The following is a 26,888-nucleotide window of genomic DNA, read 5'->3' on the forward strand; positions in this document are numbered from 1 at the left end:
TGCAGATTCTGCTGAGTTCCGAGCTGAGGGTTTTTTCAACCTGTAACTTGTTCTTGTCAGAGACCAGCAGGGCTGAGTCGTCCGCGAACAGGAACAAGTTGCAGTCACAAGCTGACAACATGTAATTTGCATAAATTAGGAACAGTAACAGTCCTAGTATGCTTCCTTGTGGAACACCACAGCTCACTGGGAGGGAGGGGGGGATAAAGTACCGTTTACCTCCACCATATGTTCTCTCCCCTCCAGGTAGGATTGCATCTAGCTCACTGATAGACTATCAAAACCAATTGCTTTTAGCTTGTCAATCAGAATGGAGTGATTGACAATGTCGAAGGCCTTTTGTAGGTCCAGCATGACCATGTCGCAGTATTTGCCCGCATCCACCTCTTGTTTGATGTGGTCGTTCAAATAGAGAAGGCATGTGTCAGTGGAGTGGGATGTTCTGAAGCCAGATTGGAATTCGTAGATTAGATTTTTTTCCGCAAGGTACTTTTCGACCTGTTCGTATACTATTTTTTCCATGACTTTCAAGATGGAGGTAAGAATAGAAACAGGGCGGTAGTTGCCTGGGTCCAATTTGCTACCCTTTTTGTGCAGGGGGGTTACTCTCGCAATTTTGAAGTCTTTGGGTGTCCCTGTTTTATGGAGAGGTTTATTATGTGTGTGATGACTGGGGTGATGGCGGCTGCTGAGTCTCTGAGGAATTTGGAGGGGATATTGTCATGGCCAGTGGCCTTGTTAGGTTCAGTTTTTTGTTAGGCTCAGTTTTTTGTGTACCTCAGCTGTTGTTACAATTTCTAGTTTGAAATCGTCTTTGCTGACCCCTAGGTTATTGTAGTAGGCTAGGATGTGTGTAGGTAGTTTATTTACCAGTGTTGTGGCTATGTTTGTGAAGAAAATGTTTAAGTAATTGGCCACATCCAGCTTGTCTGTGATGAGCGTGTTATCTGTCTTTATGTTTATGTTTGAAAATCTGGTTTTAAGTTTTTTACTGCAGCCTAGTTGATTATTGAGTAATTTTCAAAGTTCACAGGGTTTATTTTTGCTTTCCTCAGTTTTGTCATTGATGAAATTATTTTTTGCAGTTTTGATCATGGAGTTTACGTCATTTCTTAGTCTGTTTCTAGTTCCATGAGCTAGGAGCATCATAGCAAAATGCAGATGTACCCTGTTCCAAGCAAACTTAGGGGGCCTTAAGGACCAGCTAGGCACTAGAACGGGTTCCATAGGTACCACTCAAATTCCATTCCAATAAGGATGTAGTATAAGGAGGTAGCTTACCAATAAGGGCCTTAAAAATGAACAAATACCAGTGTTTTTGCGCCTCTCAGCGAAGACCAACCAACCTTCTCATAAAGGTCACAGTGATGAGTCGTATCTATCATTAGTGATGAATCTGGGGGCAGAGTGATATACAGAGTCCGTGGATTTAAGGGTTGAGGCTGCAGCATGCCTATAAATTACATCACCATAGTCCAGGGCCCTCATTTATCAACGTTGCGTACGCACAGATATGTGCGTAACCCGTGTGTACGATCATTTCTAAGCAAAGTGTGGGACTTATCAATTTGAACTCGAACTTGACTTTGTGCATATATATCTACGCACAGCTCGGAGCATGCGTACCTGACGCCCGGTGGTAGAATATCGATACTGCAGACGGACGACATATGCCCTCATCAGTTTCATGCATGTGTCAATGCGGAAATAAGTTTCCGTGCATTACTCCCGACACTGGCGCGTGTTCTGTATGAACCGTAATTCATTATAGTTCATTGTGAAATAGCGATAGTAGTGTAATTATTGTCAAACCCTAAATAGCATGTGGAATAGGTATTTCCGAATGAATTCGGCCTGGTTCATAGCGTTATTATAGGAATACTTCTCCGGTGTGTGCTCAGATGTTTTCAGAGATATAGGGCGTGTCTATTTGCAGAGAGAGAGAACATAATAATATTAAGTAGAGTTCGCAACCCGAGACACATTCTCCTTGATTTGTACCGCAATTTGAGACCCACATTGAAGCGTGGAGCAAAGCGCAGTGTTGGATGTCTAATTTCCCCAACCCCACCAACTACATACAATATCCATATATCAATAACAGGACGCCAAGAGAAGATTTTACGCCAGGTTACCCAACATTATCGGAGCAATATATAGACTGTACGGTACCCATATAGCTTTCAATGCTCCATCAATAAACAAATCCAGTAATGTGAACGGGATTCCACTCGGTCAATGTACATAATACTACAGATAATCTGCGATGCGCATTTTGGCTGATAATGTGCCGGTGGCCGGAGTCTCATTCAGGCCTAATTGTATTTAATTCAATTGTAATGTTATTACTGGGGTATCTAAAACATCACTTAAATGCAGATCAGGGTTATCCACTGAAGCCATAATGACTCTGACCAGAACCACAGGCTCATGACGAGCGCACATAATAGGCATGCCTGAACTGAGTTTTTAAGTTTTGACCACCTGTCAAAGTCATATTTGATCTTATTTTGGATTTTTATGTAATTGTACTTCACCGTTTGGCTTATAGTAGGGAATACTTCAACTCCCAAAGGAGTATATTTTTTGCAGGGGCATTAAGTGGAAGGAAAGCCGACTTTGGCCAATTTATCCTAAATCCCGATAGACTGCCAAATTCATCAATCAACTGTCAATCAAATCAATTGTGCTAAAGGCTCTAATGATAAATCGAATAGTCCGGGACTAAGAGGCAACCCTGTCTAGAAGAGCGTGATACCGGAAAGATTTCGGAGGTGATTATACCTGTTGTAATCATGGCCGACATTCTAAATTCTGTGCTTACGAACGAAAGTAGAAGACTTTCTAAGAACTGTTGATAAATGAGGGCCCAGGACTGATAAGAAAACTGCTTCGAAAACTCTCTTCCTAGTCTGGTTCTGTTTCTGTATAGGAAGCTAATTTTCTGTCACAACATGGAGGCAAGGTTGTCCACATGGAATTTAAATGTGTAAATATATGCCAATAGACCTCTCACTGGTATGTATTTTCTGGCCGTTGTATAAATATAAATATATGCCAATAGACCTCTCACTGGTATGTATTTTCTGGCCGTTGTATAAATATAAATATATGCCAATAGACCTCTCACTGGTGATGTATTTTCTGGCTGCTGTATAAATATAAATATATGCCAATAGACCTCTCACTGGTGATGTATTTTCTGGCCGTTGTATAAATATAAATATATGCCAATAGACCTCTCACTGGTATGTATTTTCTGGCCGCTGTATAAATATAAATATATGCCAATAGACCTCTCACTGGTATGTATTTTCTGGCCGCTCCCGAGTCTCAAATTGCGTTGTAAGAAGTTGTGTCAATTCCCAGTGCTGAACGTCGGGGCTGCGTCCTCTTCTTCTAATCCTGGCTTTGATGCAGAACTGGGAGGTCTAGGGAATATGAAGGTCTAGTGAATATGAAGGTTTATTACATGGCGTTTTTACCATTCGCCGAAATGCTTGATTGTGATTGGTCAATAGCGCTCGTCAGAGGTCCGTTATTACTCGATAACGGACCTCTGCCGAGTAATAATGACCGCTGTTCGCAGCTGTAGCAATCAAGCCCACTGACACACACTGCATCAGTGCAGCCAATCAGACACACCTGCCGGCTGCCGGCGAAGCTGCCGGCGATGACCGTGCGAAGTGACAGAACAGAACTGCGTCTGCATTTGATCTCGTCTTGTCGATGGTGTAAAATGAATTAGGTATATTGTTAGTAAGTTAGCCATGTAATAAGCGGGATAATGTATAGCCTATACTCGGCCATTGTCGCAAAATAATTGACCTTCACTGACGTTTAGAACACCTCGGCGAGGCGCCTCGGTATTCTAAACTCCGTGTCGGTCAATTATTTTGCGACAATGACCTCGTTATCAATACATTATCCCTTACCTAGTGAATATGAAGGTCAACTGAATATGAATGTCTACTGAATATGAAGGTCTAGTGAATATGAAGGTCTACTGAATATGAAGGTCTACTGAATATGAAGGTCTAGTGAATATGAAGGTAGTGAATATGAAGGTCTAGTGAATATGAAGGTCTAGTGAATATGAAGGTCACTGAATATGAAGGTCTAGTGAATATGAAGGTCTACTGAATATGAAGGTCTACTGAATATGAAGGTCTAGTGAATATGAAGGTCTAGTGAATATGAAGGTCTAGTGAATATGAAGGTCACTGAATATGAAGGTCTAGTGAATATGAAGGTCTAGTAAATATGAAGGTCTAATGAATATGAAGGTCTAGTGAATATGAAGGTCTAATGAATATGAAGGTCTATTGAATATGAAGGTCTACTCTAGTGAATATGAAGGTCTAGTGAATATGAAGGTCTAATGAATATGAAAGTCTAGTGAATATGAAGGTCTAGTGAATATGAAAGTCTATTGAATATGAAGGTATACTGAATATGAAGGTCTACTGAATATGAAGATATACTGAATATGAAGATATACTGAATATGAAGCTGAAGGTCTACTGAATATGAAGATATACTGAATAATATACAGTAAATGTCTACTGAATATGAAGATATACTGAATATAAATATCTACTGAATATGAAGTATAGCTACTCAATATGAAGGTATACTTGATATGAAGGTATACTCGATATGAAGGTATACCAAAATGGATCCATGTAAGAGGTCTACTGTACTGTCATCAACAGTATGTATATATAGAGAAAGTATAAATGTATTTGTAAGTTAGTCTAGAGGTTGTTCCTGGCAGCAGTATAAAGAATGTGAGATAAAATGTTTAAAATATAAACAACAAGCAAAAAACATATATATAAAAAAAGAAAAAGTCAAATCACCTGTAATTTACCTTGGAAAAAGTCAAAGATAAGAAAATGATTGTGACATCATATTTTGACCACATCCCCCCAGCCCTACTTTAATGTTAAAATGGCATAAATCGATTTTTAAGCTGATTCCTATCGTTCTGTTGTGAGGAGGACATGTGATAATTTTATTGGACATGAAACTTACCAACGTGTTCTATGTCTGTAGAGCTCCAAAATGCAAAGCCCATGAATGTTTACGCCTACGATCCACTTTAGCCTGAATGGTGATTCATGGTTTAGATAAACATGTTTCTCTCTGCAGACATGCTACTATTGGACAGCGCAGAGAGCAGCAGCGGCAGGAAGGAGGGCCGACATGTCAAAGTGGTCGTCTCTTTGGATCACCATGACAACAACACCACACAGGTACACTCTAGCTTCATCTGTTAGACCAGTGCTTCTCAACCGGTGTACCGTGAAGCAAGATCAGGTGTGCCGTGGAATTTTAGACCATCATAAAATATGATTTCTATATACATTTCCATTCAATTTGTCATTCATTGTGTCAGCACTCACTTATTCCTAACTAGTGGGGAATCTTTTATATACCTCCATATATGAATGAACATATATAAACACTAGCTACTTGTTTAATCCAGATAAGAGATAAATACAAATACTGTACTTATTAATCAGATGCCTATTACTATAACATAGAAGTGCTTCTTGTGCTGTTCTTGGCATTGCACTGTTCTCTCATCTATGTTTCTGAAATATCTGATAGCACATCAACAAGGCATAGTTTTCTTACTGGTTAGACTTTTGGTGTGCCTTGAGATTCTGGTTCGATTTTTGGTGTGCCTTGAGATTCTGGTTAGACTTTTGGTGTGCATTGGGCCCAAAACATTGGGAACCACTGTGTTAGATCAGAGCTTCTTACGTTGAGGTCTACGCTCCCCAGACAAAGGAGGAATAGTTTAATTTGAATTTTAGTTCACTAGAAGTTTTGCACCTGTCACTGCAGGCTGCGAATGTGTGTGAGGGGGAGGGAGATGTTGACATGCTTGGGGAACTCGTTTGGCGCGATCTGTTGTTGTGAATGTATATTTAAAAGTCTAGACCAGTGGTCCACAAACTACGGCCCGCGGGCCCATTTGGCTGGCCCCCTAGAGCCCCGGAGCTTAAAAAAAAAAAAAATATATATATATATATATATATATATATATATATATATATATATATATATATATATAATTTTTTTTTTTTTTTTTTTTTTTTTTTTAGGTGGCAGCATCCACATTGTCTGTGCTGAATGTTTGTTAGTGGTTTGTCTGTAGGTACTGTATATTTATTTCATAAATAGTGTTATTTATTTCATTAATAGTGTTATTATTTATTTCCTGAAATTTTTTTCTGTGAAGATCCCGGAAAGGGTTATTAATATTTGGTTATGTGTGGCTTTCTGCAAAACAATAAATGTTTACGTTTAGGCACCCCTGCGATCGTCACACTTTTTCTGTTACAAACTGACCCCGGCCCCCACCAGAGAAGGGAAAAGTTATGTGGCCCTCACAGGAAAAAGTTTGGGGGCCCCTGGTCTAGACCCTTAAAAAACATACACATTTTCAGATTTTTTTCTTATATTCAGCACAATACTGTATATATAGTTAGTAGCACACTGTGCCAGGGTTTGTGCAGTGTTTAGTCATTAAGAGTCAGAAAGTCCTAACAGTTCTCAAGTTCTCCAGCCATTAGTTCTCCAACTATTGGCATCAGTCCATGCCCACAGTTGTGGAGTGTATCAATGTTAGGGTTCCTAGATATGAAAAAGGTTGAGAGCCACTGCTCTAAAGATCTAAAGCAGCCTCTTATCAGACGTTTGGTGTGTTACAGGAGAGCAGACAGAGCCAGTTCCTGATTGGCTGTATTAGAGTCAGTGGGCGGACCCGTTGGGACATTTTGGATGGTGTCGTCAGGAGACTCTTTAAGGTATAAAAACACATCATATCAATATACCTGAAGCTTTTGTACTTTGTACTCACTCCAAGTATATTAATACGTTTTTCATAGTAGTTTTAGTCCATGACTCAAATCCAGTCCTGTTAAAGGTAGAATCTGTAATGCCCTCAAACAGCGACCTCTGGGCAAAAAAGCCCTGATTGTTATTGCACATATTTAAATGTTTTGTTGTGCCGTGAGTTGAGTGGTCATACTGTAGGTGAGGGGTTGCTGTTGCTAAAGTCACAGTATGATAAGTTACTATATAGCTATATATATAATAATAATACTTTATTTGTATAGCACCTTTCATACAACAATTGCAGCGCAAAGTGCTTCACAGCAGTAAAAAGACATAAAACTAGCATAAAAAAGATAGCAGCAAAATAATCTCTGTTTACAGTTTGATTCAGTTTGATGCAGTAAAATAGTTAATAAAATAGAATGGACAGTAAAATGATGCAGTACTACAGTGCAATAAAATAGTTCAATAAAATAGCCCTTATTTACAATACAATAATCAATGTTGATGTAATGAGTCTAGGCAGCCTAACAGAGCAGTGCATCATTCTTAACACTTTATAGAACATTTAAATCACATCCCCATTAACACATTGGTCGCCAAAATCGCTTTCCAGCGTTATTGCCCGCCATGCGTTGACCGCCAACATCGCTGTACAGCGTTTTTGAGATCAATATTAAATTCTTTCACCATGGCATTCATAATTCATCCACCCAACCCCCGGTGCCCTAGCGGGACCCTAGATGGGACTGCAACGGCTCAATACCGCCGCCTGGTGGATGGCCGGGCGAGTTACACACTAAAAAACTGGAAGTTGTCATCGGTGCATCGAGGAAATTCCTCCGGCAGTCACATCTCGCTACGGGACTCCTGACAGACACTATAGTACATATGGATCGCTTCCATAACGCAATAATCAATATGATTTCGGCGTTTATTGCACCATACAAACCGGAAATGGATCTAGGCGATCGGCGTCGAATAATTGGGATCTTTCTCCGCCAGTCTCATCGGCCCACGGTAAGAGAACAGTAATGTTATTTTCAACCCGATTGTGCATTTCCTTGTTTGCAAACAGTCTGATCAATATATCCACCCATACTACATAAAGCCGTTACTGATGATCAAGGAATTATAAACCACCCCCCCCCTTTTCCTCCACGCATGATGAAGCATAATGTATACCGATCATATACATTTGAATTTTTTAATATAGCTTGTATGGGAAAGAAACGCCAATCGATAATCTATATGCGTCAGGGCCTATAACTACTGTTTTTGGAATTACAGCAGAAAAGATTAAAAACATACTTATATTCTAGAAGGTATTAACACAACAATGTATGAATGAAAAAGTATAACGTTCCCACATCCTGAACGATAGATAATCGATGTTGAATGGGCCATAGTAATGTCAATATAGCAATACAATTAAAAAAGTTATAGCCCTGCAAAGAAGGTAAACATCTCCATAGGCTTTTAACGGTGGCAGAGAGTGGTATAAGATGGGTACAATGCCCGTCTTAAAAAAAAGAAGAAGTAGTAGTCACAAATTAACACATGAAGCGTAATGCACATCCAATTTTGTTGATTTAGTGATCTATTGATCACAGGACTTTAAACCACTAATTTGTTGCTTTAGTGATCTATTGATCATGTGACTTTAACCTGTTAAGCCCTAGCCCTATTTTCTGAAAATCCGCCTAAAAGTACATACCTAAGTAAATGGAAGATTGCTCCACTTCTACAAGGTCCATTTGCATGTTTTTGGTATCTAGGGACATCTATGGATCTCATGGAATGTATTCCCAGTAGTGGTGGGGGAAAATATCGATACAGTATAGTATCGCAATACTTTGCGTGGCGATACTGTATCGATACAAGGATGCCAAGTATCGATATTTTATTATGCAATTATTATAATATATTTTTTTTGTATAAGGAAGTTGCATTGTTCATTTCAATACCTGTAATAGTACAGTAGTCCACACACACACACACACACACACACACACACACACACACACTGTGTGCATTCAGTTAAGTTGGAATATGACTGTAATACAAACAGTTCAGTTTGTCAGGTACATGCAACACAGATTACAGTGTTGACATCTGTCTGCTTGAGAAAATCCCATTTGCTGCAATAAAAATTATTGAAGTGAGATGAACAGACTGAAAACTTTATTTGATTAGATAAAACATGTTGACAAAGTTTTACTTTGCAGTTGAAAAAAGGTAATAAATCGCAATATATCGCAATATTAATATCGCAATACTCAGCATATCACAATATATTTTGTTTTATCGTTACTTAAGTATTGTGATAATATCGTATCGTGAGGCCTCTGGTGATTCCCACCCCTAATTCCCAGTGTTAGAAATATTGTGTCTGTTACTAGGCTTGAGTAAATGATGAAACAAAGGAGAATATAAATTATGATTTATCTTTGACAGTGAATAACACCATGCAAAAAATTACCATACATGAAAAACTGCCACTGAGCTCGTTCAGCACCTTCTTGAGATAATGTGTACAGAAAATCTAAGCACATGAATAAAGGGAAGATGATTAAACATAATGTTTTGTAGATACAGTACTGAATTCTGCCATCCGGACACATGCAATTTGAAATATTATTAGAATACCAGGCCTATAAATGACCTTATTATAGCCAACTCGCACATCTATGGATCGGGCCAAATCTCCTCTTTCAAATGGCAGAGTTCAATTTGGATTTAGTATCTCCAGGCATGCACTGAAGAACCGTGAATGAAATTTACTGTATGTACAGTTCCATTCTAATAATGGATATGGCTTCGCCATTTTGAATCAGTTTCCAACGCGGATTGTTGCTAAATGTTCACAGAAGGTAGACACAGTAACTGCGCTCCAGTCTATGCCAATAACGTTCAGTTTTGTGGTAGAGAATCCTGAGAAATAAGAGAAATAAAGAAATGTCATACACAAGTCATTTTCTTGCAGGAAGCTAGAATCGGCTGGGTACTGTCGTTTAAAAAAAATCAACTCTCATAGGGAGGTGTAGTGGTTACGTCATTGCTGTTTCCGGCCGGTCCACCTCGCAAAATTGCAACGTATTTCCCCATTGCCCATTTCTAAATCGTCTCGTTTTAAAACAAATAAAGCATGATGTACCTTTCTGTGCATATTCAAGTACGGTCCGGGATTCACATTTCCTATGTAATGTATGTACATTCTAATATAAATATACAGTAAAAATATACAGAGATCTACATTAAGTGTACTGCAAGTGTAATATTGACAATGTTGTTTTGAAAGTAAAAAGAAAATGGTAACTGTCACTCTGTGCTCAGTGATGCAGTGAGGCACAGTGATGCATTGTAAAGTAAGATAGCTGTCAGAATGAAGGACTTCCTGTGCCGTTCAGTGCTACATTTTGGGAGTGTTAGTCTAGCACTGAACATGCTTCTCCTGTCCACCAAGTCTGTGTGTAGTGGGTGGGAGGGAGACCATTATTTAGTTGCTTTAGTGATCTACTGATCACGGGACTTTAAAACCACTATTCTGTTGCTTTAGGACTTGAAACCACTATTTTGTTGTTTTAGGACTTATTATAGTTATATTATACATTTATATATAGTGTTTTCTTTATTCTTAGATATTACTTGATTTTGATTGGTTTGTGGTTGGTCACTCTACGGATGCCTCCTCCAGGGTTGAATCGATATATATATAAAAGACAAGGTTAAGTCATGGGAACAGCGTTCTACAGCATCAACACACCCTCCAAAAATAATTCTGTGCTACAGTACTCTTATGGTCAGCTTGACAAAATGATTCAATAATTTGACCTTGGTTTGTGTCCGATCTGACCGGTTACTGTAGGAGTACCTGCTCCATGTTGACCCTGTGGGCCAACTGGGTCTGTCCAGTGACAGCGTGCTGGGATACAGCATCGCCAATATCCACCGACGCCCGGGGATACACACACCTGAACTACTGCCCTGCGGCTACCTGGTGGGAGACAGCGATACCATCTCTGTCTCACTGAGAGGTACCTGTCTATCTATCTGTCTGTCTCTCCTGGCTAGAGACAGGAACACCATATCTGTCTCACTGAGAGGTACCTGTCTGTCTGTCTCTCCTGGCTAGACACAGGAACGCCATCTCTGTCTTTGAATGTTGACTGACTATCTGGCTAGCCGATTACTTGACAGCTAGGGTGGTGTGTATCTGTCTGTCTGTCTTTCTGTCTGTCTTTCTTTCTTTCTCTTTCTTCTCTCTTAGTATCCCACACACCTTAAAAGACCATACCAAACATGTGTGTGTTTTAGCTGTATCAGCTTACCGTACTAAATGCCATTCACACTGCCATTGAAGTTGAAACGGGGTGGAAAATACTCCATGAGACTTGAAAACTGTTTGAAAGTTTTTTACCCTTGTGGAAATCACAGCGTTGTTTTACTTTTGCTAACACTCAACTACAAGCCCCATATCAAACTTCTGCAGTCAGCCAGTCAGCCTCCATGACGTTGACAACGGACACAGACAAAGCTCCCAAAATGAATTATTCCTGTCAATTTCTCTCCACCTGGTGTGAAATATTTCCATTTCTAAGGCAAAAATCCATGATAGCAAACACCACGCATTTTAGGGCAGATCTCTTTCTCCCCCCTCTCTCTCAACTAACTAACTAACTAATGTTGGCAGGTATGTGCATGTGTTTGGCATTTGTGTGTAGGCATCCTGTGAATGTGTGTCTCTCTCCCTCTCCCCCCAGACTCATCTCTCCACAGTGCAGACAGCCTGGCCTTTGAGATGTTGGTCCCCCTACCCATAATGCAACAGTACATCTCCCAGCTCCAGGAGCATGGCCGTATCATCCTGTCCGGAGCCAGCGGGACAGGGAAGAGCGCCCTGGCTCTCCGATTGGCTGAACACATGGTGCAGAGGGAGGGTCTAGAGGTCACCCCAGGGGTCATTGCTTCCTTCAGTGTTGACAGCAACAACGGCCAGGTCTGACATGTCTGCATTTAAATGTTTATTTGTTATTGTTTTATAGCCTGTAAAACAATATTCCCATAGACAGAAAAGACACTGCTCCAAAATCTTCAACGTTGTACATGTCCACAAAATACTCAGATTTATTGGGTAAATAAGAGCCATTACTAGGAAGGTTGTTTGTATGTATAATGCTTCTGGTAACATGTGATGAAAACACTAACGTGCATGAACAGGAAAAAGCAACCAGGACGTTTTGCCATGTGTGCTGGGTAAGCAAGTTGCATTGAAACGAGGGCAGCCATGTTCAGATTAGTCTCTAGTTTTCGTATAAGCAGAGTCTGCTATTTGAGGAGAAGGATCATGCTGTTAACGGAACTACTCGCAACTAGCCATGCAAGATAAACATAATTGGAGAAAATAATTTAAAGGTGCTATAGATAACATTTAGCCAATAGATGTTGCATGTAATTTATCCAATCAGGTACAGTATATTCCACGTGGGGAAATGGGAAGTAGGGCCTTACATGCATGCACCATATAAACAACCACATACATTTTGGACCCACAAACATGTAAATGTAACGTGTAAATGGAAGTTTTGAAAGATGCTCCAAATTAATAGTGATCTCTGCCAAGAGGCTGGGAATTGGAATTGCACAGTGACTTCCCCAGAAATATCAACCCTCTTGTATTTATTTCTGGCCAGTTCAGATCTACGAGACAACTTACAAAATAATTAATTGTATCTAATTGCAAACCCTTTAAAACTGGGACGTTGGGGTGTGTCTGGATAGTGTAAAGGTCTAAGCACTTGCATACCACTGCAGAGACCCGGGTTCAATTCCCGGTAGCGGTACCTCTTTGTCAGTCGTCCCTATGAACACAATTGGCAGTGTTCGCGGGAGGGAAGCCAGTGGGGTATTACTCCTGGTCGTTGTAATAGTGACTCCTACTGGTCGGTTGGGGCACCTGTTCAGCAGGGAGGGAATTTGGGGGAGACAGAGTGAACCTCCATGCGCATTATGCTCTCCCAGTGAAACTCCTCGCTGTGAGGTGAAAAGAGCTGGCTGGCGGCTCTACATATATCGGAGGAGACATGTGGTAGACTACACCCTACCCTGACTGACAGAGGAGACATGTGGTAGACTACACCCTACCCTGACTGACAGAGGAGACATGTGGTAGACTACACCCTACCCTGAATGACAGAGGAGACATGTGGTAGACTACACCCTACTCTGACTGACAGAGGAGACATGTGGTAGACTACACCCTACCCTGACTGACAGAGGAGACATGTGGTAGACTACATACACCCTACCCAGTTTTTTATTTCAGACCGTAGCAGAAAGCCCCACTGCACTTGAGTTTGAAAAGCTATTTGATTCAGAAAACTAGTAACGCTACTACTGCACAACACTGCCAATGGGATGAAAACGGAATAGCACTAAGCCTGCACCTTTTATGACCCACATGACGCACAACAAGAAATGAGAACAAGTTGGTTTGTCTCCCTTTCTGAAACATCTCTGTTATAACCTTGGTGTGTGTTTACAGGAGCTTCATGAGTTTGTGTGCCGGCTCTCTGACCAGTACCAGTGCAACAGTAACAATATCAGCAGGGAAGTGGAAACAGGAGCTATGTTGCCCCTGGTGGTCATTCTGGAGAACCTCCACCAGCTCCCGCCAGTGCCCGCTGAACTCCTCAATGACCTGTTCAACTCCACGCAACGCCGCTGGTTAGTGCACACACACACACTCGCTTTCTTTTTTTTTAAACTTTGACCAGTCAGCTGGTTCTTTTTAGCGTTTATCGCTTTTTCATCGCATTCATACTTGGTCAAGTTCGACCGACAGAAGCAGGCTGAAAGGGTTCAGATGGGGGGGAAGACACTCTGGGAAAGGCACGGCTGCCGTCCGGGATTCGAACGCGCTCAGCCCCAGATCCGTGACGAGCACGGTTGTCCACGGCGCTGAAATAGCACTCGCGGTACGTGGTGAGCTACTGGAGCTCCCCACACACACTCGCTTTCAACAGTGGAAAGTAACTTGAATTGGGTCATTTTACTCGTACTTGGAAATATATGTCAAGTTTCTTTATTAGTTGTCATACAGAAGTACAGAATGCTTTTATACAAAATGCTTCTTTCTGTTACGCTCCAGAGACTGTGCTAGACAAAAAAAGATAAGTATAAAATAAAATAAGTATAGCAAGTAAAAAATAGAAGTCACGTACGTAGACACAAGTGTTCAGTATGTACATATGTACAATGTTCAATGCAGAGTAGAAGTAACTGAGTTACCATACAATATACTATACAATATACTAATATACAATATACTATGCAATACTAATATACAATACTATGTAGTGCAAAGCAGAAATGGGATGAGGTACAATTTAGGTACAATTTACAGTAAGGTGTAATGAGGTATGGGTTGTAGTGCAAATTCTTTCCCAATAAATATAAAGTGTGTTTAGGTGTTCTAAAGTGGGTGCTGCAGTGAGTTGTTTGTTTGTGCATGTGGATGTGTGTGCTGTGAGTGCATTTGATGGTTGTTACATAGTGTTACATAGTGTTATTGTTCGTTGAGCTTCCTGATGGCCTGGGGATAGAAGCTTCTTCTGAGTCTTTCTGTGCTTGCCATGAGACTCCGGTATCGCTTGCCTGACCGCAGCAGTTCAAAGAGGCAGTTGTTTGGGTGGCTGGAGTCTTTGATAATTCTCTTAGCCTTACCCATGCACCGCTTGTTGTAAATGTTCTGGAGAGTGGGAAGCCCCCCTCCAATTGTGCGTTCGGCTGAACGGGCCACTCTCTGTAGTCTGCTACGGTCTTGTGCGGTGCTATTCCCAAACCAGGAGGTGATATTGCCAGTCAAGATGCTCTCTATTGTACATGAGTAGAAGTTATTAAGGATCTTCTGACTGACTTGGAACTTCCTTAGGCGCCTGAGGAAGTAGAGGCGTTGCCGTGCCTTCTTCACAACACTGTCAATGTGTGTGGTCCATGTCAAGTCCTCGGATATGTGGACTCCGAGGTACTTGAAACTGTTCACTCTCTCAACCGGTGCCCTGTCGATGCTGAGGGGGCTGTAGTCCCTGACCCCCGACCTCCTGAAGTCCACAATCATCTCTTTTGTTTTGCTGACGTTCAGGGAGAGGCAGTTCTCCTGACACCACTGCGACAGATTCTCTACCTCTTCTAGGTAGGCCCTCTCGTCGTTGGCAGAGATCAGCCCCACCACTACTGTGTCATCAGCAAATTTGATGATTGTGTTGTTGTTCCGCTGTGCCACACAGTCATGTGTGTACAGGGAGTAGAGGAGGGGACTCAGAACACAGCCCTGGGGGGCCCCCTATGTTGAGCGTGATGGATGAGGAGGTGCAGTTGCCTGCTCTTACCACCTGGGGTCTACCCATCAGGAAGTCCAAGACCCACTGGCAGAGGTCATAGTTCAAGCCCAGGTCCCTGAGCTTGGCTATGAGTTTGGAGGGGACTATGGCATTGAATGCTGAGCTGTAGTCGATGAACAGCATTCTCACATAGTTCCCCTGCCTCTTGTCCAGTAGTTCCAGTAGTGGTCCAGTGGTTCCAGTAGTGGGCAGCTTGAATTGCCAGGTCCTAGAACCAGCGCTCTGGGGAGATCTTTTATTTTTAGAGCATTAACTCTGTGGAATGGCCTGCCTCGGAACCTCTGCTGCATTTACAGTAGATTCACTTTTAAAAAGAATCTTAAATTGTTTTTAAATTGTTTTTAACACTGTAAAGTGGTTTTTTGTTTTTGTTTTACACTAATGTAATTTTAGCTATTAATTGTTACAGTAGGTTCATTATGCATTGTGTGTACTGACTTTTAATAATTTTGTTTTTTTGCAATGGTGATTGTTTTTGTGTTTTTTTGTGCGTGGACCCCAGGAAGACTAGCTGGTTGCTATCGCACCAGCTAATGGGGATCCCTAATAAAATCAAATCAAATCAAATCAAATTGTCCAGGTGTGATGCTGCTGTGTGCAGCACATGGGCTATGGCGTCCTCCGTGGACCTGTTGGGGCGATATGCAAATTGCAGGGGGTCCAGGTTGATGGGGAGGGAGGAACAGATGTAGCCCTTCACTAGCTTCTCAAAGCACTTCATGGCTATGGAGGTGAGAGCTACAGGGCGGTAGTCGCTGAGGCAAGCGGGCGTAGATTTTTTGGGTACAGGTATAATGGTGGACTTCTTCAGACAGGTGGAGATGACAGCCCTCAGTACTTTTCAGTAATTTCCACCTCTGCTCATTTGCTCCTTTGCACTCCTTACGTTTAGAATCATTTAAATTGATTCTACTGTTCCACTTACATTTACATTTACATTTAGTCATTTAGCTGACGCTTTTTTCCAAAGCGACTTACAAGTTCTGTACGACAAATCATCAGGAAGGACATGTGCATGACAGTAAGGTTAGTTAGGGTTAGAATTATATATATTTTTTTCTTCATTTCAGATAATGGTTGAAGAAGTGCGTCTTTAGTCGACGGCGTACTTACTGTACGCTCTGGACAAGAGTGTCTGCTAATTGCCTGAACTGTAACAAAAATTGTATTGTGTTGTTTGTTCCAGCCCCTACATCATTGGAACCACAACCCACTCCTCCTCCTCTCCTGGCCTGCGGCTGCATCCAAATGTCAGGTACAGACTAGAGCAAGGCCACCCAAAGAAGGAAAAGAAAATGTGGCCCTTTGTGACATTATTTTTGGCAAAGTGCAGTGTGCGTGTTGGCCTTGTCGCAATGTGTCTGTTGAGTGAGTCTACATGGTCTTCATTCTATTATGTCACATGTTTGTTGAGTCCACATGGTCTTCAGTCTATTACAGTATGTCACATGTTTGTTGAGTCTACATGGTCTTCATTCTATTACAGTATGTCACATGTTTGTTGAGTCTATGTGGTCTTCATATCACCAGACCCCAATGGGAAGTACCCCAGTCTACAGCTAGGAGGTGCAAGCGCACAGGTGTACTTTCCAAAGGGCTCAGCTGAACGACCAAAACTGATTCCCCAGGACCACAAACAAACAATACTTTATTACATGATATAATGGTATTAAGAAAAACAGGCAATACTTTATTACATAATATACTGGTATACAAATTCATAAATATACCAAAACAATTATTAGACTAAATTTAAATACCAGTGCCCTTAGGCCTAGGGTAATTAAAAGGAGAAAGCACCCTATGCACTAACGGCTAACCCCCAGAGGTATTCCCACCCACACTACCTGTCCCGCCCCTAAGGCACTACACATGTGAGGAAGAGTGCTTACACTGCACACAGGTCTGGGACTTTCACACAACTAGTCCAGAATAACACTACACCTTAAACCACAGTTCACTGCAAATAGCCTGAGACATACAGTATATCACACAATTGATCTCAGGGAGTCATGGCACATAATTATGGATAATACACATCTGTAATTTACTAACTCAGTCAGTGCTTCAGTCATCTCTAACTTTCCCTTTCTATTTCCTTCCTGTTAGTTGGGTGCTTTTGTCCAATCAGGAAGAGCCTGTGAAAAGCATCCTGGGTCATTTCCTGAAGAGGAAGCTTCTGGAGGCGGAGTTGAGCACGCACTGTCGGAACCCTGAGCTGACCAAGGTCGTCGATTGGCTGCCGGCTGTCTGGCGACACCTGAACCATTTCCTGGAAATGCACAGTTCTGCTGATGTCACTATAGGTATCTCTCACACCAAGAGCTTCCTCACAGCGAGGAAGCTCTTACTAGCCAGCCAGGAAGCCTCTATCCAGTCACACTGAACAAATTTAAAGTGTTCTGTGTTCTGTGTGTTCTGATTTTAATCCTGTTTTGGAGAACTAGTGTGAATGGACAGAGGCCCAATGGTGACTCACATGTTAGTTGGTCTTCAGTCAAAACCTATAATGTGAGTGCTGATTCTCCCACTCTCTTTTTCCTGTAATTACTCTGTGACGCACACATTTTAAAAACTTTAACTTGAATCTGCAGGTCATAATTACGTGTACATAGTAGGGGTGTAACGACGGTACACAAAAGCCACGGTACGGTACGTACCTCGGTTTTGAAGTCAAGGTTCGGTACGGGTTTTCAGTACAGTGGGGGACATTTTGGCTTTCCATGTTCCACTCAGGGGTGATGTAGTGTGCAGTAACTAATTGTACTTGTAGGGCTGTCAACGAATATTCTATATTGAAATTAATAATCAACTTGTAAACCATTAAAAAAATTATAATAATTATATTAGATTGTGAAAAAAAACAGCCCCCGGTGGGCGGTCGTTAGTGGTTAACATACCGTTGTATCCGTTCTGTACACTACACAGCTGTTCGGTACGGTATGGTACACACTGAAACTTCTTCGGTTTGGTACGGATACGTGTACCTTTACACCCCTAGTACATAGTAGGGATTGGCATAAGTAATTGATTAGTCGAGTACTCTCTGTTTTAACTGAACTCGAGTGGTTTTTGATGGCGCTCAACTTTTATTTTCTTAAATTCTCTTTATTTGGTTATCACCAAATACATCCACCAAAATGCTTGTTTGTGCCAATGAAACAGAAATCTTGCTTTCACACTGTCTGGCTACATATTACAGCAGAACACCTCTCAGCTGTAGAAACCAAATCCACAATACTATCATTGTCTAGCAATATAGAATAGAATAGAATAGAATAGAATAGAATAGAATAGAATAGAATAGAAAACTTTATTGTCATTTCAACACATGGTTTGGCGTTTTATGCAGTACAGCCATTCATATGTGGACAAGATTATAGATGATGATATCAGGTTGCAAGATACACTGTGGTTGATGGTTTTGCGGTTCCAGTACCATGACACCAGATTGGACTTGGTTGGTAGCACCAGTCTAGCTTTAAATAATAAATTAAAAGTCCCTTAAACATGTATTTTTTATCTCAGATTATGCATTCTAGCATGCCTCTATACCCCTCTGTTTCAGTCATATTCTCAACAGGCTGTTTCTTTGTCTGTAACGAGCAAGCCGCATTGATCATACTGTGACAAGCCTGGTGGTGTTCAGACTCGTCACGGTTCAAAAAATTCAATTGTCCACACAAGTGCAATTTCAATCAATAAATAATATTTATTAAATGGGGCAGAATATAGTCCGAATGGCAATTAGAATGGTCGTAATACAGTCCAAGTTCAAAAACACAAAAACAGGCTCTCGTACAAAAAAGGGATTGTTCAATACTCCGGTCCAGGGTCAGTACACAAGGGGGTTTCTCAGCCAGTCTAGGGTCCAGTACACAATGAACACCTTCTCGCCTTCACCTCTCCTCTCACTACCTCTCACCCCACAAAACTCCGTCAACAACAATCTATCTCTCTCCGTACTTTGCTCCTACCTCACCTCCTCTCAACTATACTCTCTCTGTCATAGTGTTTTATGGTATGTGTGTCTGGTATGTGTGGGATGTGGGTGATCTAATGGTGCACAGGTGTGTTCTATCAGTCCTAATCAGCTACCTAATTGCTTCCTCTCCTCCCGTGGCAGTAGTATCTCCTAGGAATCGCCAGAGACCTCGTGATACAATACTATCGTGATACTTGAGCCGCAATACGATAGTATCGCGATACTCGATATATCGCGAATATTGCGATATATACATTTTTTATAATTTTTTTTAACTGCAAAGTAAAACTGTCAACATGTTTTATCTAATTAAATAAAGTTCAGTCTGTTCATCTCACTTCAATCATTTTTATTGCAGAACATGGTATTTTCTTAAGCAGACAGATGTAAACACTGTAATCTGTGTTGCATGTACCTGACAAACTGAACTGTTTGTATTCCAACTTAACTGAATGCACATGTGTGTGTGTGTGGACTACTGTACTATTACAGGTATTGAAATGAACAATGCAACTTCCTTATACAATTATTTTTTTTATTTTTTTATGAATAATTAAATATCGATACTTATTCGACCCTGTATCGATACAGTATCGCCACGCAAAGTATCGCGATACTACTACGTATCGATTTTTTCCCCCACCCCTAGTATCTCCCATCCTTCACGTAGCCATGGTACAGGGGATGATATCTGCCACAATACCTTGATCATTATTATATCTAGCAATACTGTATGAGCCTGTACTGTTGAACAAAATTCTGATCAAACTAGGCATTACAGATTAACACTTTGAGTGCCACGCTGTTTGGTTAATTTACCCTTAGAATGCCAGCTTGTCTAGTCGTTTCCGTGGTTGTTGCACTATGTTTGCGAAGCTGTGTGTGTGTTCTGTATTATAGCTGTAGAGACACGGTGTGGCCCATTTCGACAAACATTACTTGTAGTCCAGCATGGGAATAATAGTTTGTTTCCACACGCTGTAGTTTGTAGTTTATTACATGCTAAACATCGCGCATTTCCAAGATAATACAGTCTTTTTTCATAGATTGCGAGATAAAACGCATTATGTGCAATAAGCCCAAACCGTTCTAGCTGATCCCCTGAAACCCAGAAATTCCAGAATACTCCCAAATCACAGGTATATGACTTGTATATATGTATCATCACAAAATCATCAAGGGGGGCGGCTGAGTGGCGCAGTGGGCAAGGCGCTCACCACTAACGCAGGAGATGCTGGTATCGAGCCCAGCTCTCGGCGTTGCTACCGGCTTGGCCGGCCGTCATACTAACACAATTGGCAGTATTAGGGGGTGGGAAAGCCGGTGGGTGGGGATTGGACGTTGTGGACAGCGACTCCTACAGGTCGGTTGGGTGACGCCGGTGTGGCGGAAACAGGAAGTATCTGGGGCAGTGTGAGCCTCCCACGAGTTACTCCTCGCCACTGAGAGTTTGAGCTGCTGCGGTGAAAAGATGGGACAGGCTGCCTCCTCGTGTACCGGAGGGGACATGTGATGCAAGGCTTCTATCCTCACTACAGCCGACCAGTGGGAGGCATATTCTAGCAACGTTCAAGACAGGGGAGGGAAGAATTAGAAATACGAAATTGGGATGGGAGAAAAATAGAAAATGGGGAGAAAAAGTGGATAAAAAAAAACCTCAAAATTATGACCGCGTTTGCCGAGCATGTTTTACGTCCGGTGAAACACAGAACTGTGATCGTTAGAAAAACACGTTTCAGATTCGGTAAAATAGACATAGAATGTACCTTACCTAAGCCAGAAGGTATTCCAAAAGAATAATTCCAAGTGATCGCATCGCGATTACCAGTGTATGTGTCTATACACGTTTCGATGGTCAAATACGCTTATGCAATGGAATTTCGAGGCGAGGACTGTACATTTCTGTCCCAGGAGAAGGAGGGGCTACTAACCGAGGAGAGAATGAAAGTGAAGCTGACTATCAGCCCAGAGCCCCATGCAGTTCAGACACGGACGATACTGCCACCTGGTGATAGTCGATCAGAATGCAGTTCCAATGTGTCGGGCGTGCCTAAATGATGCCGATCGCTCTGGGCAACTGTGTAGAGCGGGGATCAAAGTAAAAATATGAAACGATCCAAAAACGACTTCTTCTTATGGCACTCAATGGTCGGCGGCCAAACACGTAAAAAGCCGTTTTTGGCACAGACTGTTTTAAATATGACTCAATATCTAGCAATATCGGGCGGCTAGGTGGTGTAGTGGGCAAGGCGCTCGCCATCAACGCTGGAGACGCTGGGTTTGAATCCAGCTCTCGGCGTTGCTATCAGCTTGGCTGGTCGTTCATACTAACACAATTGGCAGTGTTAGGAGTGGGAAAGCTGATGGGTGGGTCCTGGGCGTTGTGGACAGCGACCCCTACAGTTCGGTCGGGACGCCTGCACAGTGAGGGTAGGATCTGGAGGGAGGTAGTGTGACCTTCCACACGTTACACTCTCCCGGTGAGAATCTGCGCTGCCAGGCTGGCTGCCGGCTGGCTGCACATGCGTCGGAGGAAAGCATGTGACAGTCTCCGGCCTCCCGGACCAACAGTAGGGGGGAGTGCGCAACAACCAGGAAGGGGGTTGGGAATTGGCATAACGACTAACAGTGGGATGGGAGAAAAAATCTGAAAAAGGAGGGGGAAAAAAGATAATAAAAAAAATCATAAAAAATATATATATATATCTAGCAATATGATATCAAACGTACCACTAATACATACACTAAGCATATTTTAGGTTCAACTTTAGGTAAAAAAAGAGAAAGTTTAGAAACAAGCTGCCGTTTTGTACATGTATGTTCTTGCACTCACAAGACAAGGACGTGCATTGCAATGAGCTTTTTCTTATGACATCAAATAAAGACAGAAGTCCAAATTACTTGTTTAAAGGGACAGTTTCTGAATACAGGCTAGGTGCACAGTTTGAGTGTTAGTAGACCCATCACAAATGTATGTGCACAAGCACTGAAAGAAATGGTTTTTCACAATATGGGACCTTTAACAGGGTACCATAATGCCAGGTTGTACTTGGTTGATATGACCTATAGCCTAGCTTCAACAGGATACCATAATGCCAGGTTGTAGACTTTTGTTGTTTGTTGCGCTTGAGACTGAATGATCAGTAATGCCAGTCCCCCCTGAAGCCTCAGTTCAGATCACTCTCCCCTGAAGCCTCAGTCCAGATCACTCTCCCCTGAAGCCTCAGTCCAGATCACTCTCCCATGAAGCCTCAGTCCAGATCACTCTCCCCTGAAGCCTCAGTCCAGATCACTCTCCCATGAAGCCTCAGTCTAGATCACTCTCCCCTGGAGCCTCAGTCCAGATCACTCTCCCATGAAGCCTCAGTCCAGATCACTCTCCCCTGAAGCCTCAGTCCAGATCACTCTCCCCTAGAGCCTCAGTCCAGATCACTCCCCCCTGGAGCCTCAGTCCAGATCACTCTCCCATGAAGCCTCAGTCCAGATCTCTCTCCCCTGAAGCCTCAGTCCAGATCACTCTCCCCTGAAGCCTCAGTCCAGATCACTCCCCCCTGGAGCCTCAGTCCAGATCACTCTCCCAGTCTCCCCTGAAGCCTCAGTCCAGATCACTCCCCCCTGGAGCCTTCTTCTTCTGGCGTGTGTCTTTAGACCTGCAGCTCCGTTGAGGCAAGCCAGGCTGTTAAAGTTATGTGATGTATACGATTGCATGTAACTGTCTAACTGTTTCCACAAGAGGGCGCTATAGGCGGAGCTATTGACGCTGGCGCCAGGTAAGAGGGTATTTAAGGGAATGTTCCCTCCCTCTCTGTCTCTTCCCATCTACCTCTCACAGAGAGAAGGTCTCATGTACTAATGCTCAATGTGATAATAAACCACGACGATTAAGGGCTGAAGTGAGAGGACCTTGTCGTCATGACCAAGTTATTGTCGCCCCATAAGTGACTCTGTCAACACAGGCCAACATTTCATCGTCCAGTTCTATCAGACCGCGTTCTCCATACGGTGGCCGGTGTTTGGGGCAACTGGTGATTATATGTTCCACAGTCTGTGCAGGGGCTCCACACTCGCATGAGGCACTGTCCTTGAGGCCCCACCTCTTCATTGAGGTGCCGTAGCGTCCGACGCCGGTCCTTAGGTGGTTGAGGGTTGTCCACTGCTTCCGGGGCAAGTCCTGACCAGGGACGTCCAGAGGGTCATTGATGTAGAGGTGCAGCCTGGATGGTTCTGCTGACCTCCACTGGTCCCTCCATCTCGTCCTGACCCAGGAGGCCATGGAAGTGTCAGATGGTGTCATGTGGAGTAGCCTGTAGGCTTGCATGGAAAAGGGGCGCCGTGACTTTAGGCGCACACATCGTGGTGTCTCTGTGGTGGTATTGTGAAGGAGGTGGGATGCACTGATCTGTGCCTTGCAGGAAAGGGTTCAGTGTGGCTGCTTCTCGTCTGATGGTAGCCGGGGCAATACCAGCGAGTACGGGCAGTTGGTTTTACCGGTGTGGCTTGTAGGCAACCAGAGACTGTCCGCAGGACACTGTTGAGAACAACAAACATCCAGCTTCTTCACGTGGGTGCTACGGCACCAGACCGGGGCGCAATACTCTGCGGCAGAGAACACCAGGGCCAGTGAGGAGATGCGCAGTGTCTTTGTTGAGGCTCCCCATGTGGTGTCGGCTAGTTGATCAGCGCGGCACAGGCGGTTGTTTTTCCCCTGGCACCTTCCAGGTGTTGTTTGAATGACAGTGTTCTGTCAAGCTTCACACCGAGGTATGTGGGGGTATGTTGGTACTGTAGCCGGACGTTATCCACCATGACGCTCATCTCACGGGTCGCTTCCCTGTTGTTTTTTTTTTTTTTTTTTTTTTTTTTTTTAATTAATAGTTTGAAACACAAAACAGCTCAACATGAATACAGTACCATACAGACAAAACTAAACTCACAAACAATAAACAATACAATACAGTACAATACAGACAAAACAAAACTCACAAACGGTACAATACAGACAAAACATACTAACAAAATGGGGGGGGGTGGGGGGGGGTGCAGATCAAACACTCCTGCTTTCAGTCATAAGTATTCTCCAAATATGTCCTTATATAGATCCAGGGACCGTCCTCTCCATGGTCATGTTCAGTGAGCGTTGAGGCTGCTCGTTCCATTGTCAATAGGTCCATGAAATCCCTCATCCAGGTGTCCATACAGAAACAATTTGGCTTTTGGATCTTCCAGTTCATCATGATAGTACGCTTAACTGACATATGTGCTAGTGTAATGATGCGTTGCGTAAGTGCTGATTGTATACCAACTACCCCTATGCCCAAGAGGCAGACTTTTGGACATAAGGGTATCTTAACACTGAGAATAGAGGATAGTCTTAAAATGACCTTGTGCCAAAAACTCTTCACTGTGGGGCAATGCCACAACATGTGGATGAGTGTTCCTACCTCCCCACATCCATGCCAGCACAAATCTGAGATGGCTTGATCCATTTTTTTAATTTTACATGGTGTAATATAAGCTCGATGAACTACCTTTAATTGTATCATTTTATATCTTACACATTTTGATGATGTTGTTGTATTTTTTAAAACCGTCTCCCATTGTGGAGCAGTCAAGGAGACCTTCAAATCCCTCTCCCACTGCTGTTTAATGGAGGCCAGGCCATCTGATGAGCTAAGTGAGAGTAACCTATAGATCTTAGATACTGACCTCCTTTCTGAAGCGATCCTTCTTAGTTTGTCATCCAAATCCTTATGTATCCCCATATCTCTATTTTTCATGGATACTGATCTTACTACAGATCTCAACTGAAAGTACAACATGAATTCACTATCTCTTAAATTATACAGATCTTTCAATTCATTAAAAGGTATCGTCTCTCCATCCTTCACAATCTGTCCTAGTTGATGTATTCCTTTACCCTGCCATGAAGTATTTACTAGTGTGCTGCCCCCAGCCATTAACAGGGGGTTAGACCATATGGGGCATGAAGGTAAAGAGATCCCTTTGAAGGCTAGCCGTTTCTGTAGGGTTTTGATTATCTCACATGAAAATCTTATTATCGGGTTATCCATTTTAAAGTTAGGTTTGGGGTGAAACCATAATGATACCAAGGATACCGTCTTACTAAGTTCTGATAAAATATTCTCCTCAATCCATTTCCAACTGCCTATTTCGGTCTTGCATATGTAACCCCATGACAAGGGGAATCTGGCATTATAAGAGAGATAGTATGAGTAAACATCCGGAATACTAAGTCCACCGCTATTTCTTGGTCTCATCAATTTCTTGTAGCTGATTCTAGGTGTCTTCTCCCTCCATAAGAAACCTGTAAATAGCTTATTTATCTCTTCCCTGTTGTTGAGGTGGAACATTGTAGACATTGTCTTTCCCATGCTGAGCTTGAGACGCCAGTTCCTCAGGTATGAAGACAGGATGTTCATATCTTCAGTGAGGCCCTCTTCGGCTGCTTCCCAAGTTGGCTTGCTGAGTAGGATGGCCAGGTCGTCTGCATAGCCATACTGCTTTGATTGAGTTGCAGGCAGTTGCCCTGGAGCCTCAGTCCAGATCACTCCCCCCTGGAACCTCAGTCCAGATCACTCTCCCCTGAAGCCTTGTGTTGTTTCGTTTCTGTGTTTCATGCCCAGGAGGAGGATTCTCCTTGATGTTGTTGTGTTGTGTGTTGTAAGTCTTTATGAATGAGAGTGGCCTCTGCAGACACACTGGGGTCTGTGACCACTACAGTATATGGTGCACATACACACACATACTGGTGCACACACACACACACACGCATGCACGCACGCACGCATGCACGCACGCACGCACGCACGCACGCACACACACACACACACACACACACACACACACACACACACACGCACGCACACACACACACAATATCAACTATATGTAATAGTGTCTTTTTCCTGTTCAGGGCCCTGCCTCTTCCTGTCATGTCCCATGGCAGTAGAAGCGTCTAGACAGTGGTTCATAGAGCTGTGGAACTACTCTGTCATCCCCTACTGTGTCCACACTGCACAACAAGGCCTACAGGTACAGTACACACTACATGGAATGGGATTACTGTAATGAATGGAAGACTTGTGGACTCACAGAATGCTTGTGTGAGTTTTTATTATACAGTGGGTTTTCTCTGCCCTCTAACTGAACATGTAGCTGTATCCCCTGGTGCTCTGTGTCAATCAATCGGTAACAGCAATAACATAAATAACATCTTTCTCAATTAATTGTCTATGGAGCAGCTTCAGACTTTATACCTGATGACATCGCCAATTTCAGTTTTAGCACTCTAGTTTTTGCATTTGCGAGAGAGTTGCTCATGTTCACTAGTATTTTGGACTGTCTTTGGACAGGAAATTGGCAGTAGTTCCCCTTTTAACGCAAATGGGCGGAGAGCAGAGTGGGAGGATCCTACTGTCTGGGTGACTGACAGCTGGCCCTGGTCCTCTAGTCCCTCCCACCGAGACTTACACCATCTACGCCCTGAGGACATTGGTCTCCATGGTTACCCAGACATACCGACAGCACAGGCGGACACAAAGCCAGAAGAACTGGTAAGTACAGTATGGCACTGATTGTACACACATATGTCTGTGAGGTATATTTCAATCTGTTTATAAGTAATTATA

The 26,888-nt window shown here is 42.7% G+C and overlaps 1 protein-coding gene across 1 annotated transcript in view; it reads left to right on the plus strand.

Moving 5' to 3' along the window:
* LOC311245364 (neuron navigator 2-like) overlaps positions 1-26,888 on the plus strand; it is a gene marked incomplete at its 5' end in the record, with an annotated part of 206,362 nt that overhangs the window by 149,183 nt on the left and 30,291 nt on the right. Inside the window, 9 exons of the mRNA XM_084335207.1 lie at positions 5,155-5,258; positions 6,726-6,821; positions 10,721-10,889; positions 11,616-11,851; positions 13,397-13,578; positions 16,441-16,509; positions 17,364-17,560; positions 26,174-26,292; positions 26,613-26,813. Coding sequence (XP_084191333.1) covers positions 5,155-5,258; positions 6,726-6,821; positions 10,721-10,889; positions 11,616-11,851; positions 13,397-13,578; positions 16,441-16,509; positions 17,364-17,560; positions 26,174-26,292; positions 26,613-26,813 — 1,373 coding nt within the window. The remainder of the gene's footprint in view (positions 1-5,154; positions 5,259-6,725; positions 6,822-10,720; positions 10,890-11,615; positions 11,852-13,396; positions 13,579-16,440; positions 16,510-17,363; positions 17,561-26,173; positions 26,293-26,612; positions 26,814-26,888) is intronic.

Source organism: Notolepis coatsorum, assembly GCF_963971535.1.
Source record: "Notolepis coatsorum genome assembly, chromosome: 18".
NCBI lineage: Eukaryota > Metazoa > Chordata > Actinopteri > Aulopiformes > Paralepididae > Notolepis > Notolepis coatsorum.